The sequence below is a fragment of the Vigna angularis genome, chromosome 1 (genome assembly GCF_016808095.1).
Source record: "Vigna angularis cultivar LongXiaoDou No.4 chromosome 1, ASM1680809v1, whole genome shotgun sequence".
Classification (NCBI taxonomy): domain Eukaryota; kingdom Viridiplantae; phylum Streptophyta; class Magnoliopsida; order Fabales; family Fabaceae; genus Vigna; species Vigna angularis.
In genome coordinates this window covers 39,876,059-39,893,514 of record NC_068970.1, presented here as the reverse complement: position 1 = coordinate 39,893,514, position 17,456 = coordinate 39,876,059, and the positions used below count along the sequence as shown (strand labels likewise).

Sequence of the window (17,456 nt, the reverse complement as noted above, 5' to 3'; positions counted from 1 at the left end):
TGCATTAAAACAACTCCCACTCCTTGCACAAACACATCTACTTGTAAAATAAAGTATTTAGAGAAATTAGGCAAAGCCAAGACAAGTGTGTTACTTAGCTGAGTTTTCAGTTTCTGAACCCTTGGTTTCTTTCGTCCATTTAAATCCCTCATTCTTGAGCATATCATGTAATGGTCTGACTATGGTGCTATAATTATGGACAAATCTTCTATAATAGCCTGCTAAACCCAAGAATCCTCTTAGTTGTTTCACAGATTGTGGTAATGGCCATTGTTGAACAACAATTATCTTTGTTGGATAAGTGAACACTCCTTCTTCAGAAATGAAATGTCCCAAATATTCTACCCTTGTCACACCAAAGTAGCACTTGGATTTCTTAGCAAATAGAGAATGGGTCCTTAATGTTGATAGAACTTTATATAAATGAATCAAATGCTCTTCAAGGGATGTGTTGTAAACTAAGATATCATCAAAAGATATGAGAACAAATTTCCTTAAGAATTCCTGGAATATTGCATTCATGAGCCCTTGAAAAGTGGCAGGCGCATTGGTTAGCCCGAAGGGCATAACTAAATATTCATAGTGCCCTGAGTGTGTCTTGAAAGTTGTCTTGTGTAGATCCTCTTCCACCATTCAGACTTGATTATATCCAAATCATAAATCCAGCTTAGAAAAGAATTTTGAACCATGTAATTCATCCAGTAAATCATAAACTAAGGGAATAGGAAACCTATTTTTTATTGTCCTCTTATTCAATTCCCTGTAATCTATGCAAAGGCGTCAACCTCCATCTTTTTTTCCCAACCAACACAACTGGACTAGAGTAAGAGTTGGAGTTGTTCTGGATAATACCCGATTGTAGGTATCGTTGGATGAGGCCATCAATGATGTCTTTCTGCTGCTTAGCATATCTATAAGGTCGTTTATTTACTGTATTGGTGCCTTGAATCAGAGGAATGTAATGATCATGAACAACTCTTTTAGGAGAGAGTGTGAATGGTTCTTGAAACACATCATCAAAGTCCAGTAGCAACCTCTCAATGCTATCAAGGATATTGGTGGATTCTACATGAGTTGATAAGGAGTGTAATAAAGTACATTCACCCTTATCATACATTTGTATAATTGAGATGTGGACTCCTAAGGAAATAATATTATGTAGCCTTTGTTTTCTAATGGTCTTAAGCCCTGGATTTGTTGTATCCCTCAAAACATGTCTCCTCCATGCACCGTAAATTCCATGGGTAAATTTTCAAAGTTTCACGTGATATCCCCTAAGGTAATCAACCATTCTATACCAAGAACCATGTCACAACATCCTAATGGTAACAACAATAGATCTGATTTGAAGGGTGCATTATGTAATATCCAAGAAAAGCTTTTAACCATGTTAATCTAGACCTTAGCACCATCTGCCACTGTGACACTCAAAGGGTCCATGCTCACAATCTTGCATCCTAGTTTCTTGGCTATGTGAACATCCAAGAAATTATGAGTACTCCCGCTATCAATGAGGATATGTAGAGGTTTCTTTCTGAAAAGACCCTTGACTCTCATAGTTCTGAAGCTAGCAACTCATGTCAATGCGTTAACCGAAATTAATGGTTCTTCCTCCTTGTTTTCCTCTATTTCCACTAGAGGTGTGGTGTCTTCATCTGAAATAGTGTCGTCTTCTAATTCTAGGACGTGAATATGGAGTTTCTTGTGGGTTAGACTATGGGCGGGTGTGGACGGTTCATCACAGAAATAGCACAGACCTTTGGCCCTTCTTTCATTCATATAAGCAGGGGTTAAATTCCGCGATAGGGGTTTTGGCTGAGGATCTTCCGCGCGCTGGGTGGGGTTAGGCAACAAAGGTGGTTTGAGTTGCTTGTGGAATAACTTTGCTTGCGAAGTGGTGTTGCTAGAAGATTCATACATTTTGGCTAGCGAGAAGGCTTTCATCACGGAAGTAGGCTGAAACATATGAACCACCATCTGGACATCTTGCTCCAACCCGCTCAGAAAGCAACTTAATTGGTAGGCCTCCGAGAGTTCTACTTGCTACACTATTCGATCAAAGGCGTCATGGTAATCTTGGACAGAATTCTTTTGACGCAACCTCATCAAATCAGCCATAGGATCCTCGCATACCTACCCGAATCTATCAATCAAGATCCTAGTGTAAGTCTCCCAAGAAGGAAGATTGAATAACCCTATATTCTTGACATATGTGTTGTGCCATTGTAGAGCTTTTCCTTTAAAATGGACGACTGCCAAGCGAACCTTGTAATCGTCCGGTGTACCATCAACCGAGAAGAACGTTTCACATTGAATTAACCATTGTTTCACACCATCCCCATTGAAGCGAGGAAAATCTAACCTAGCCAACCTAGTACTACAAGAATAAGGGCGAGAATGGTTATCGTTATTGGTGATAGAATGTGTTTCGCGGTTACCGATTATCTTCGCAAGATTGCTCTTCAAAGATGCACCAATTTGCATGAAGCGAGCCTTCAACGACGTTCCCAGCTCCAAGAAGCGAGACTCCATTGAATCTTTGAAATGGTCAAAATCTTCACGTACAGAACGGGTGTTGGCAGCCATTGGAATGACGTGGGTGGAAGGTCACCTTCTGATACCAATTGATATGGTTCTTCTAGGAAGACGATTGTCTCGAACAAGAACCCAAGAAGTAGGGAATCCAGGTAAGTAGAGAGGAATCCGAACAAGAATGTATAGAATTGGAAGAGTAAGAAATTTTTGATTGAATGCATTGATGTTCCATTACAACTGTACAATTGTTTATACAACAAAAGACTACCAGAGTTGACTAATTCTATCTTATAACAGAATTAACTACTCTTACAATATTATGTAACAAGAACACCATAACCAACCAATCATCCTATACGAGTATTGAGTGGTGGCTCAGATCAGACCAACATACATCAATGATAGAAGCCAAAACAATCATAACGGCTTACATCTCTTCCATATACTATAACACAAACTGCCCTTGTAGTGAGCGATGTCTTGGCATAATGGAGTAGCCTTACCAACAAATTGTAAAGCCTTGACCATTTACCGATACGATGGTAATATAGATCTTAACAAACACATGGATGTATAAGTCACATAGATCAACCTTTATATTATAAAAAAAAGTCACCTTCTGTTGACTTATTCAATTGGATTGCATGACTAAAAGTATATTTATAAAAATTTCACTAAAATTTCATGACTAAAAGTATATTTATAAAAAATAATAAAATATTTATTAAATTTAGAAAATTTATTATTTTCCAAAATAATGTTAAACAAAATGCGAAAAGTATTATAAATTATTAATTTTTCGTTCATTCAATAAATGCTATTGAAATAAATATTAGGTTGAGATTCTTCCGAGTTCTAATAGTGAGTTAACAAACACTCAATTCGGCCAAGATGGTTACTTCCTACACCACCCCACATTGCTCCCTGCACCATCACGTTTTTTTTTTAAATTTCAAAACTATCCTTTATATTTAAAATATCCTACACCCCCACCTCTTTTCTTCAACGGATGTCAACATCCGTTGAAGAAAAAAATTCTTCAACGAATGTGCCACATCCGTTAACAGATGTGGCCACATCCGTAAGTTTTTTTTTATTAATTTATTATATTTTAAATTAATATATAAATATTATTTAATTTTTTTAAAAATTTATTATATAATTATATATAAATTAGTTTTATTTTATTTAGTGAAATAATAATTATTAATTTAGTTTATATATTATTATTTAATTAATTATTATAAAATCTTTTATGTTATTAAGTAAACGGATGTGCCGTTAACGGATGTGGCCACATCCGTAAGATTTTTTTTTAGTTTATTTAATTTATTATATTTTAAATTAATATATAAATATTATTTAAATTTTTAAAAAATTTATTATATAATTATAAATAAATTAGTTTTATTTTATTTAGTAAAATAATAATTATTAATTTAATTTATATATTATTATTTAATTAAATATTATAATACTTTTATATTATTATTAGTTAAACAAATGTGTCACTTATGTTTTTTTTTTTTAGTTTTTAGGTTACGGATGTGATCATAACCGTTGACGGATATCAACATCCGTTGAAGGTGAAACAAATGTTAACATCCGTTGAAGGCAAAATTGAAAGAACAAATTAGATATAGAGTGATACAGGGAGGATTTGGTGGTGGTGGAGGGAACAACTCCGTTGGACCAAACACTAGACAAATAATTATAAATAAGAAAAGGCCCAAACCACAACTTCAAGTGAGTGAACATTTACCACAACCATTCACACAATCATAATCACATGATGTTTTTTATTTAGGACTGGATTAGAATAATTTATATTCATTTTTTTTTTAATTTTGAAACTAAAGTATATCAAAGTTAAATTTTAATTTTGAATTAAAATTTCAAAATTAAAAATATATTTATAAAAACAATAATAAAATATTTATTAAATCAAGAAAATTTATTATTTATTATTTTTTAAAATAATGTTAAAAGTATTATAAATTATTAATTTTTCATTCAATAAATGCTATTGAAATAAATATTAGGTTGAGATTCTTCCGAGTTCTAATAGTGAGTTAACAAACACTCAATTCGCCCAAAACCACTAGACAGATAATTATGAGTAAGAAAAGGCCCGAACGAAACAACTTGAAATTAGTGAACATTTACCGCAACCATTCACATAATGACATAATGTTTTCTACTTGGGATTGGTTAACATACACTCTCACATTCTCAACCATTTCTTACACTTCCATTCACACCCACATTGCCCTCAAACTCGAACAGACACTAGTCAGAACCAGATTTTATAAAGAAAATAGCTACAGTAGTGGTATTTCTTTTATTACTCAAGAAGAATCCTCTCCTTCAGAACCTGCTTCATCTTCATTCACATTGCCTCCCCCCTGCTTAAACGCCTTGGCTATGTCATCAATTGGAATCAGAGGCAAATACCCTAACACACCACCACCCTTTTTACCCATTCCCTTCACCACATTGTTGTACTTTTCTGACCAGTGTGCAGCAGTGGGAACTGCTATTTCTGCCACTGCATGGAATGATGGATAGTGGTTGAGACCACCCCACAATTTCACAGAACTAAACACCACAATTTTCTTTGACTCTCTGGCAACATATTGTGCTGCTCCTCGTGCCCCACCAGATTGAGCCTCACTCACTACTTTTTCAGCCTTGTTTGTCATTTCCTGGACCAAACAATTCGCTTGGCTTGCAACTTCCTTAACCAGAGAAGGTGCATGCTCATCGAATTTGTGGGTTGCTTCATCCACCTGCAACATTCATGAAGCAATTTGTTCACCCAAAAATTGATTGCTTAGCTAATATAGTGTATTTCCCAATTCATTAAAATATCAGCAGTCGAATTTCAACTACGTTCATACAATGCATACAAAATTCAAATAAATTCAATTCATTTTTATGTACTCACGGACCATAGCAATCAAACAAGAGAATTTAAGAAATAGAACTATACATGAAAATCAAATTGCATGATAGGATCAGAGTATTTCAGGGGTAAGAATGAAAAGCAAAAATTTCTGGTGTATGCATGTACTGATAATAGGTTCCTGTAACATAGGAACAAAAGGGTGTTATTCGTGCGGGCGGGTGTTCCTATGGTATTCATAAGAGTGTTTTTGCCACGATTTACAAGGCAATTTTCACCAATTGAAATAGATCTTGATCCGAAAACAAAAGACAAATATAGTCAGAAAAAGAAATTCACCCTTACAGAAAGAGGACAAATTATTTACAAAAGCTTTTCCTGATTTGGTTGAAGTGTACATCAACATCATCAACAGCATAACAAATCACAGAAACAACCAAAATAAAAGAAAAAAAGGAGAGAGAAACCTTATTGTCCACAAAAAGGAGAAGACGGTTTGGGACACCCTTAAATTTGTGGTAGACAGGACCCAGAACAGTAGTTACTGTATCTTCGACGGTTCCAACAGCAGATCTCAAGGGTCCTGAATTTTGCTTCGCGAAGTGGTAGAGATTCGAAACACACACAAAGCCTTTAATGGCCGCAATCTTAACAAACCCAAGATGTTTCAGTCCTTCGTGGCCCTTGTTCTCCACATCCCTCTGCACAAACAACATATGTGTGTGATCTCTGCAAAAAAGATTCAGAAATTGGGAAGGAAAAGAAGGGAGAATATTGCAAACCTCTGTGGTGGTGGCCATTGTTTTCTCTGCCTTGGAACTTGGAGGTTAGTTGCTGCTGAAATATAACAGCACTGTCACTGGAGCCCTGATTTATAGATTCAAATGGGAATCACATGGAATTGCATTAACCTAATTAAATCAAATAATTAAATTATTCTATGGTAGTTGATTCCGTATTAACCTCGAAGTATTAAAATAGAACATAGATACTACCTCGAAATATTAAAGCAGTACGTAGATATTACTAAATCATATATATTATACACTATATAATCTTACGTCTGGATAATGATATAGTATATCCAGGAGAATCAGGTCTGGTTACTTTTGTTTCTTACACAGTGTAGAACAAACTCAGCAAATATTAAGCTGAAGATTTTAAATAAATTATTAATTTTCTTACAAGGTTATTGAATGAATTTGGTATTGTAATATTTAATTTTAAGGTTGTGTTTAATATTCTAATAGATGTAATTTGGAAGGAAATAAATCCGTTTGCATCTAAACAATTAGGTTAAAATTGTATCACTTGATATTATTATTATTATTATTATTATTATTATTATTATTATATAGGAAAAAAATATGGAAATGAGTTGTTCAAAGGAATATATCTTTTACCGTACATATTTTACTACATGGGTTCTAATGGTAATGTCGAAGTATTAACGTCTTGAAACTAAAATCCATATGAGCAAAAATTAGTAATATGGGAGTTAAGAGAATTGAATGATTCTTCTTAAATAAGGCCTTTGGAGATCCGTAAAAGCGACTAAGTTAAAAAGAAGAAATAGTTTGGTTTCTTAGTTGTACTCTCACGCTTCATTGAAGTGGTTGAATTGATTTCATTCTGAATTTGATTCCGATATATGTGATCATCACATTACTTTTTTTGTTCTCAAAAACTTGAGTATGATTTGTGATCATCACATTACTTTTTTGTTCTCAAAAACTTGAGTATGGAGTACCGGACATGCTCTAAGGAGAGAGTTGAACAAAATTCTAACGAATTTTTTCTTTCAAATTGCTAGATTATTTAGCTCATACCATCTAACAATACAAAACAAAACAATAAATTTATACTGATTAATATATGTTTCGGTTGAAAGGATCCAAGGTCGATCGTCATTTCTTTCTCCACTCTGCTTCATGTGTTCATACCTGCGTTCTCCTTTCTCCACTCTGCTTCATGTGTTCATACCTGCGTTCCACTCCGATCCTCTACTTTCCTGCTTTGCTCCATATCCTAAATGTTTTTGTTTCACCAAGATATTTGCTACCGACTGGTGGATGACCTGCAGAAAACACTCTGATACTCAAGCCAAATATGTTTCTCAAGAAGGTCTCTATATGATTATCGAAAAAGTGTCACATTAATCTCGTATTTATAGACTTCATAATAATCAAGTCAATTAACTATCCATTAATACAATATATTTTTAGGTGATATAACCGGTTAATTACTCATTAATATCGTATATTTGTATTTGATATGGTCATTAAGCTTATTAATTAGCCATTAATGCTTTCCACCTTACCTATTGATTGTGTTATCGCATAGAAAATTTTATTGTTAAGAAAATAGTCAAAATATTAGTAACTAAAAATTGTCTAAATTGATTTTAACAAATTAATTCTTACAAAACTTATATTAAAAAATTAAGAAAATATAATACAAATAATAAAAAAAAGTAAATAAAATAAATGTATAAAACGTCTACTTTTTTAGATAACTGAATGTGTCATTTTCTCTGTTTTTCTTAGAGTAAGTTCTCGTTGATGAACGTGTCCCCTAATGAATTACATATGCATAGCTGGGCCTTTTCAAAGGCATTCCAAATTTTTTTGTAACCATTCCACATTCATCCTACCGTTAATAAGTTTATGTAGTTTTATTAGTTGACTCATGGATCCGAGATTGGTTTGTTGTCCCGGTGTAATGCCTATCATAGTCCTCTTTTCATTATATACATCTCATCCTTCAAAAACTTTAACAAAATGTTATTTAAGTTAAAGTTTTGTCCTTAGGATCCGAGTAATGAGGTTTTCTTTTATTCCATTCGTGTTCCTCTTTTTCCTTTTTACTGGCATTAATACCAAAAGTTCGGGTCTAGGGTGTTACAATCCCTTTGTCGAGGATAAAGTGGAGATTGGATTGTTTTTACATATTTAGGAACATTCAAAAAATACAAGAATTGGTAAGTCATGCAGTGATATGGAACATGTTTAGATATAAATAAAACCAATAACTAAACAAAACCAATTAAGAAATGGAACTAAAAGATTAAAATTAAAAGAGAGAAAATTTATGATTTAAAGACATGTTACTTGGAAGGATCCAGGATAAATGTTAAGGAGGATCACCACTTGTTCTTCAAGAGATAAGACTCAAATTTAGACTAAGAGACAAAATTATATCTCAAAGAAGTAATGCAATTGAATGCAAAACACTCTTTATATATAAATTTAAAGGTGTATGTACAAAGGAGACCTTAGATTGCTTATATAGCACTAGAAGATGAAGTAGGTGGAGAAATCTAAAGGATATGAGACTTAGAGGCGTACAAGTCTTGACAACAACTCTCAAGGTTGTTTTAAGTCCCACCACATCTCTTAATTCTACAACCTCCTAAGAGTATATAAGCTACCTAACTAGTATAAAGATTAAAACTAAAACTATACATGAGATAACTTGCAATACAAGTGACTAAAAGGAGAAGACAGTTATTTATTCTTCTTTCTTTTAAGTCCAAGCTATGTGAAGTACAACATTGCTTACACCTTAAAGAAAAGAAGAATATATAAGCTTCTTCACAACCAAACTAAGAGAAAGAAACTAGAAAGCAAAAAAAGAGCCCAAGAATAGTGTCTTGAAAAACTATTCGCCAAAAGGTAGATTAACAACTTTTTTAACGACTAAACAATTTACACAAATTGTCAAACGCTTAAAATAAAGTGTTTTCAATCGTTTGGTAAATCGACGTGTTTAGTGCCAGAAGCTTTTATAAACCATTGTGTTAATGATCAACTGTAGAGTGTATAGGTAAAACATTTTACAAAGCTGAAGCTTTAAACACCCAGTTATTTTATATTGGTTCACTATGTAGAGCTACGTCTAGTTCTCCTCTAAGACTTCTTAGAGGGTTCCACTATAATTTTCAACAAGATTACAACTTAGTATTCGCACCACTCCTAATATCATCTAGTCAATCCAGTAAACCCCGTTACTCTGACTAAAATCGAGTACCACCCATTCCTAGTTGTGCAGTATTATTCACCACTCCTAATATCCCTAGACAATCCTAGTATGTTTGTGATACACTGTCTAGTTGAGTTTCACCCACTTATGGTTTTAATTAGACAAACCCATTTAGTTACCGTTTAACCCCCACCGAGTTAAGCGTTATGATGAAGGTTGCTTTGATGATGCTCCTTCAACTAGAGATGTTCTCCAAGGTGTGTTGATGAAACTCTTCAAAAGATGGACTCCATGTGAGATGGAGAAGGTTGCAGAAGCTATCAAAGATGAAGAGATGTTGTTGTTGGTGTTGGATGGTCTTGGTAGAAGTCCTTCTAGGAGGTGAGGCCAACCATGAAGGAGAAGGTAAGAAGAAGTCTAGATAAAAAACATTTCTTAGAATGAGAACTAAGGAGAAGGAGACTTGCAAGTTTGTCAAAGTAATTATACATTCAAAATAGTTCTTAATTTACACAATGGTTAACTCTCCTTTCATAAGTGCAAGAGTAGGCTAAAGTTCCATGAACTAAAAAGGACCTAGAACCTTCCTATGGCAAGGGGGAGGAATGAGAGCCTTCCCCCCTAACTAACATCCAAATACAATGTCTAAGAGCCTCCCTTTGATGTTGACATGTTTCCAAAGGGTTTCAAGACCCATTTCAAGAGCATTTGGGCGTTAATCCTCTAGGACATGTCCTATTGGTGTGCTACTTTACTCCTTAAGCTACTGAACTCCTAATTCAAAGCTAAACAAAATAGTTTGGCCAAATAAAAGGCCTAAAGATACTATTTTACATATTTACAAAAATATTTAACATAAAAGAAGAAGACAAAAACTATGATCCTCTTGAAGCTCCGTCTTCTTGACCATGGTTGTGAAAGGTATAATGTCTTCTAAGGCTTGAAGGAAGACAAGAGTAAGCGTGAAAGTCCTTCTTCTACTTCTCATCCTCTGACCTTAGCTTAAGTTGATGCTCCTTGGATGAATATCTATTTAGTTCCCTAAATGGGTTTCCATCACATTAATGATTTGTATACCCTTCAAAATGTGTAATCAATTAGATCACTTACAAGTCCTTAGACAATTACTCTCACAAAGAGGATGTGTTTACAATACAATTCAATTTGACAAACTTTTAGAATTTGCAGGAAATGGTATCGCGCAGCGGAATGTTTAAAAGTGTGTAATTGGACACAAAACCAAGAGGGGAGGGGTGAATTGGTTCTATTAAAATTTTTGTTTTCCCTTTTAAAATCTCCTTCAAATAAATTAAAGTAAGGAGATTAAGGAATAAAGAAAATCCCACAGATGACTTTTATACTGGTTCGAATCAAAAGATTCTACATCTAGCTGTTAATCACTTTAAAAATAAGTGATTAAGTTTTCACTAAAATCAGTTTGATGTTACAAGATGTATAAAGTACAAAACAAAATAGAAAACACCTTCCTTCAACACACAAGGGAATGAAGAACAACTTGAAAAACTTGGTAGAGAACCACTTTCATGTTAGACACACTAAGACAAGCTTCTCCTTCTTCAAGAACTTGATAAAGCAATCACTTAAACCTAGAGCTTCCTCAAAACCAATTTTGTACTCTATAATAGTTTAGGTAACCTTTTCAAGGTTGTGGAAACTTCTATTTATAGGTCAGGGGTCAGAAATTGAAAAGACAGCTCCCTTTTTTAAATCTACTTATGATAATCGATTATCCCTCGTGATAATCGATTATTGCCGAGAGAATACTATATTAAAGATTAAGTTACATGATATTTAAATGCTTACAATTGAAAGGCAATTCCTAATACAAATGAATTTACAATAAGTGCTTTAACAATGTATGTAGATGTTCCTTCAAGTCTTCAAGTGCATCAGTGTCAAAATCTCTTCAAAGCATTAATGCTTCTTATTGGTAACAATTTTGATGATGATAAAAAATCATCTTTGTTAAAAGCACTTTTGTCTATCCTGCATTCTATTTCACTTAGACAAAACACAAAGATCATTAAATTTAAATAAGAATAACACATATATGTTGTTAGCATATGTTCTCCCCATTTTTTATCATAAGCAAAAGGGTTCTTTAGTAGGAGACACTCCCCCTAAATAGAAGCTCCCCCTCAATAGAATAATCAATCAAAAGTGTCAAGACAATTTTAAATAAGATCAAAGGAAACAAGTGCATTCATACTCAAGACATCAAAGATACAATACTTAAAAGATCAAAGATACAATACTAAAAAGATCAAAGATACAATAGTTTAAATTGGAGGAGTATCAACACCACTAGAATTGAGATCATAGTGACTCTCAATGTTGTTAAGCCTAGTGTCAAATTCATCTAAAAGTCCACACAGATGTGCATGATGAGAATGTCATAATTCAATGAGCTCTTCATGTATGGTTTCTTGAAGAGTGCTCATCTCTTCCACTTGGCGAGTTAAATTTGCGAGATGTTCTTCAATGTAGAAGGAAGATGATGGAGCAGCATGGGAAGGGTCAGCATCAGATGACCCAACTACATTGACAAGTTCTGCCATGTGGGCATCTTCATCATCCTCATCATGAGCATTATCTTTGTGCACAAAAATGTTATCACGCTAAAAAAACCCATTTGTCTTAGGGTGTTCTCTCCAATTCCATGTGCGGGCAACACGATGGTTTTCTTTTAACCAAGAACACATACCCCTTTGTACTCACAGATTTTGGAGACAAGAAGGGCATATCACAAATTGTAGACAAGATACTTTTGGGCCATCATCATGGTGTCAATGATTAGAGATGGCCAATCAATTTGAATGTTGTTGAGAATTCCATAGATGATAAGAAGATCCTGCTCATAACATTGTGCGTGATTTGTGGCATGTGGACATAAGACACAGATAACTAAGTAGTGAATCATTCGTTCATCTACTTTGAAGCCATTGACAAGAAGTTGTTTGCGCTCAGTTTGTTGTTGTGGATTGCACAAGAAGGATTAAAATGCGAGAAGTTTGTTGAATTCTTCAACTCCAAAATTCACTTTGATAGCATCTTCTCCAAGGGGTACTCTTGCCACATTAACCTAGATATCATAATCAAGTATGATGTTGACCCCTTTTACTTTTGTCCGTGCAATACCATCACGAAGTCTAAGATTGTATAAGAAGACGCATACTAAATCCGAGTAGTACACACCTTTGAGTTCCACTAGATGTTGAAATCCTTGATTCTCCAAAAGGGTAGGAAATTGGAACCCACTGATCGTATACCAATGCAGAGTGAAATACTTGTGAGGAATAACTTTTATATCCTTCCAACAGTTAATGAATTCTTCATGTTTTTTGGTGTCAGAGATCCAGCCATCAAGAGTTGTATTCCTTTGTGTGTGTAAGGAGGAGGCTCCAATCCTTCTCCTTGTTGGTAGCTTGCATCTAGAATCACCCATGGGTGTGGAAATGGTGCACAAGAGGAAAGGTTGCAAGAAAGTGAGAGAAAAAGCCTTGAAGGAGTTTCATGAGACAATGGTCAAGGGGCACGCAGGTGTGAATAAAACCTTGAAGCGTCTGAGTGCCAATTTTTATTGAGCATCGATGGCTAAGGATGTACGCCACTTTATTGCCCAATGTCAGGTGTGCCAGTAAATCAAGTATAGTACCAAGCATTCTAACGACCTTCTTACTCTACTTCTCATTCCTTCAAACATTTGGGAGGATGTCTCTATGGATTTCATTATAGGCCATCCTCCTTCTCATGGCTATATTGTCCTCTTAGTGGTGGTGGACCATTTCTCAAAGGCGGTTCATTTGGGAGCAGTACCTATTAGCTACACGGCTTATAGAGTTGTTGAGTTGTTTGTTTCGATAATTTGCAAACATCATGGACTGCCTAATAATATTGTTTCCGACCATGACCCAATTTTCATGAGTTGTTTCTGGTCGGATTATGTTCAAATTCAGTGGAACTTTACTTCATATGAGCTCTTCATACATTCCATAAATCGATGGGCAAATGGAGGTTATGAATCGCACAATTGAACAGTACTTGTGTGCCTTCATTCATGACTATTGATAGGGGGAGCAATGTGAATGCTAAACCCAATCCCTTATGTGTTTGGTTTTTGATGATGACAACACATATATGTTTCCATGACAACAACAAAAATGTTTTAATTGTTTCTTGCACACATTATGCAAAGTTGTGTTTATATATTTGCTTGTGCTTGAAATATATGTTATGCATATTCATTGTGATTATATCTGTGATTATATTTGTAATATGCATATTCATTGTTTAAGAATGGATCTTTGAATATGTTGTTTTTGATGATGTACATGATGATGAACATTGTATAATGGACATTTTTGTTGATGAACATTAAGGATCTGTTTTATAGTTATCTTTTACAAAATGGCATTATAAATGTTTGATATTATTTATGTGTGTGCTTGATACATGTATTAATGATTGGAAAAATGTTTACATGGTTAAACAGATTAAAAATGTATTTCTGGTATAATTTAATCTGTTAAGCAATCCATGTAATTTGTTAAATTGTTTCAGATTTCTTGTATGATTTATTGGAGGGAAACGGTTCTAACATAATCTAGTATAAAAATGTGTATAACTGATTAAGTAAGAAAGTTAGCCAGTACATGTTTTCAAAAGAATGAAAATCTGATTTAAGAGAAGGTTGAAATTGAAATTTTGCTTAAGTGTTGGACATAACCGATTACATAAGTTGTATAATCGATTAAGTTATTTTTATATGATGAATTCAATTTCTTTCAAGTCAATACAATTATAACGGTCATATTGCATTTATTTTTTGCTGTTAAGAATTGTTTAATTGATTGCATGCGCCATAAAATCGGTTAAAAGTTGAATTTCGAAATGCTGTAAAAAACTACTAAACTAGCAGGAAAAACGTAGTCGATTACATTAATAGCGTAGTCGATTACATTAATAGCGTAATCGATTAAAATGTGTCAGGATTTCAAAAGTCCTATAAACAACTATCTTGTGCGTTGTTTCAAACTAATCTCTGAACATTCAATTTCATAACTGATATTTTGATTGAGTTTGATTGTAGAAAGCGTCCAAGAACCATCTTGAAGAATCAAGGATCAACTTTGGGTTTATACATCAAGATTCTATCAAGAAGTGTGCTTAAAGGTTGTTAATCATATCTGCACTATTGGAGTGTCTACTATGAAGATCAAGTTTATCATTTTATATTTGTAGATTCAGTTTTTATGCATTTGTGCCAGAGGAGAGAACTGTGTGTGTTCTCATTTGAGAGTTGCGATTGCTATCAAGGTTTTCTTAGAAAGTGGAATTGCTCTAAGGTTACAGAAAGTTGGGATTGCTTTCTGGGTTGTGAGAGTGTGAGGGTGTTCACCTCTTGTTTACTGTAATTGATTTTGAGTGGGGAAGGAGAGTGCATTGAGAGGTATTCTTTGTATTCTTGCTTGTAACTCAATCATTATAGTGGTATCTGTCAACTAAGGTTGTTAAAGAAGACTGGATGTAGGCTTGACCGAACCAGTATAAATCTTGGTGTTAATCTTTCTCTTCCTTATTTCTTTTATTTGTTGATTCATTATATTTTTCATATTGCCTTCCAAGAAACATCAAAGATTTTCCAAAAAGATAGAAAAGAAACCATTTTTATTGATTACCAATTCACCTCCCTTCTTGGTAAGAGAAACGAGCCATAGCTTTTCTTATAATTGGAACCAGAGCTAGTTTTTCAAAAGGTACTCGAATTTTAATCGATTAAGCTATTTGCTTAATCTGTTAAATCGATCTTGATGACAAATATGTCTCAGACCATGAGGAAAGGTGTAATTGATGATGGTTTCTTGAATTCAATAGGCAAATGTGCTTGGAATTTTGTGACTAATAGTTCTTATGAGACTATCAAGACAAGAATTTCAAGGAGACCAAATCAAGAGGAGAAAAGATACATCAAAATCTTTAAACCTGCTGCTGAAACTGTAGAAAGCTTAGATGATGAAGAAATTGATCTGATGGCAGAAAGGTTTTCTAAATTTTTGTTTTGCAAAAGAGAAACTAACTTGAATCTTGTAGGGAATAAAGAGCACTCTCAAAATCAAGATGAAGATGTTGCTTCTTCCAGTACTGTATGTGAAAGAGATGAAGACCAATCCACTAATGGAGATGATTTTAGTAAAGCAAAAGAAGGAGAGCAAGAGGAAACAAATTTCTGATTGATGGCAAGATCTACATCATCTGAAAGTTGTGTGAATGACTCTAAGTTTGAAAGAACTAAAAATAGATATTATCAACTACTTGATGTTTTTCAAGAATTATGATGAAGCTATGAAACTCCAGTACTTAATCAACAAGATTAAAAGGGAAAATAAGAGGCTGGAAAATAGAATAGAGGCTCTAGATAATGAAAATGAAAGTCTGAAATCAAATCTAGAATCTCTAGAGAATATCTCTCAAAACACTTTGCATATGAACAAGAAATGTGATCAAGAGTGCGAAATTTGTCCAAGACAGTTGGAAAGAATTAAATATCTTATGAAAACTTTATCAAAATTCACACTAGGTAGTTCAAATCTTGATGCTCTTCTTGGTTCACAAAGGGGTATGTTGAATAGAGAAGGAGTAGGGTATGTGGGTGAAAATAGTAGATTAAGAACCAGAAGGTTTATTGACATAAGCAAACCCTCTTTCATTATCTGTTTTTACTGCAACAAATTAGGTCATGCATCAAATTCATGTTATTACAAAAATTCTGGAGTTTTTAAAGGTAAATTTAAATGGATTCCTAAGGAACCATTGACATCTCTTAACATGAAACGACCAAAATTAAAATAGGTACCTGCATCAAAACCCTTAAACTGTTTTGTAGGGGATTGAGAGGAATGGAAAAGGATTGGACTCAAGATGATGCATAAAGCTGAAGCAAATCTCACAATTTGAAGTGATCATGTCATCTTGAGAGTCATCGAAAGTGGTAACAAGCTGTAAATTTGAAAAATTGTGCATTATTTGTGTTTTACACAATCATTTTGATGTATGTGATGTGTGCTTGTTGCTTGACATAAAGAGTTTCTGCGAAATTTAATCTGTTACGTTAAAAACATAATCTGCTAAATCTGCTATATATAGAGCTTTTCTGTTTCAAACAGATATTGATTCCCTCTTTATCATCATCAATTATTTTGATGTTAATATTTCACATAATCCTAGATGTCTTACTTGTGAAATATATTTTTTAGTGTTCTACTGGCATTATGTGATATCCAGAAAATGATGTTGCATGTTTAAATCTGAGTGGAATAGATTTTTGTGAATGTTTTGACCATGGTAGTTATTCACATGTGTCAAATATTTGAAAGCAATTAGCAATGATTATCATGAGTGATTGGATAAAATTGTCTGTGATTGGATGGACACATTGAATGATTGTATTAATCAATGATCCGAATGCTGAATTTGATACATCACTTGGTCATGTACTCAACTGTTCATTTTCATTTCCTTATCATACCTTGTGACATAAAACTACTGGTTCATATAATTTTTATTGGATACTAACATTGCAAATGTTGAGAAATATGATTTTGCAGGTATTGATGTGAGCAAAACAAGTCTATATACATGAACTTTGATTCTTGATCATATCTGCAAATTTTAATGGATTAAACAGATTACACAACATGTTAAATTAAATTGCAGTTTTCTTAATCTGACATATAAATTGATCTGGATATATCATTCACAAATCATACATATTGGCATTCAATTACTGCAAATATCAAATTTATTATGGTACTAACATGTTGAAATGTTGAGAAAGTGTTTTTACAAGTGTTGAAGCGATCTAAACAGGTTCAAAAATCTTATATTCTGTTAAAAATAAAGTCTATGAATTTTAACAGATTACACATATTACATAATCGATTAAATCTATCAGATTTTTTAAATTTAATCTGCTATAGCTTGAAACACTTGTTTTACATGTTTTTTACTTGCTTTC

General features: G+C 33.6%; 1 protein-coding gene across 1 annotated transcript; it reads right to left on the bottom strand.

Annotated features, from left to right (window-relative positions):
• Nucleotides 1–4,651: 4,651 nt before the first annotated feature.
• On the bottom strand, nt 4,652–6,387 carry LOC108336758 (REF/SRPP-like protein At1g67360). The gene is made up of 3 exons (XM_017573220.2): nt 6,223–6,387; nt 5,908–6,141; nt 4,652–5,324 (listed from the first exon to the last, which is right to left on the bottom strand). The coding sequence occupies exons 1-3, from the start codon at nt 6,238–6,240 to the stop codon at nt 4,884–4,886; spliced, it is 693 nt and encodes a 230-aa protein (XP_017428709.1). The 5' UTR covers nt 6,241–6,387; the 3' UTR covers nt 4,652–4,883.
• Between the last annotated feature and the right edge of the window lie 11,069 nt (nt 6,388–17,456).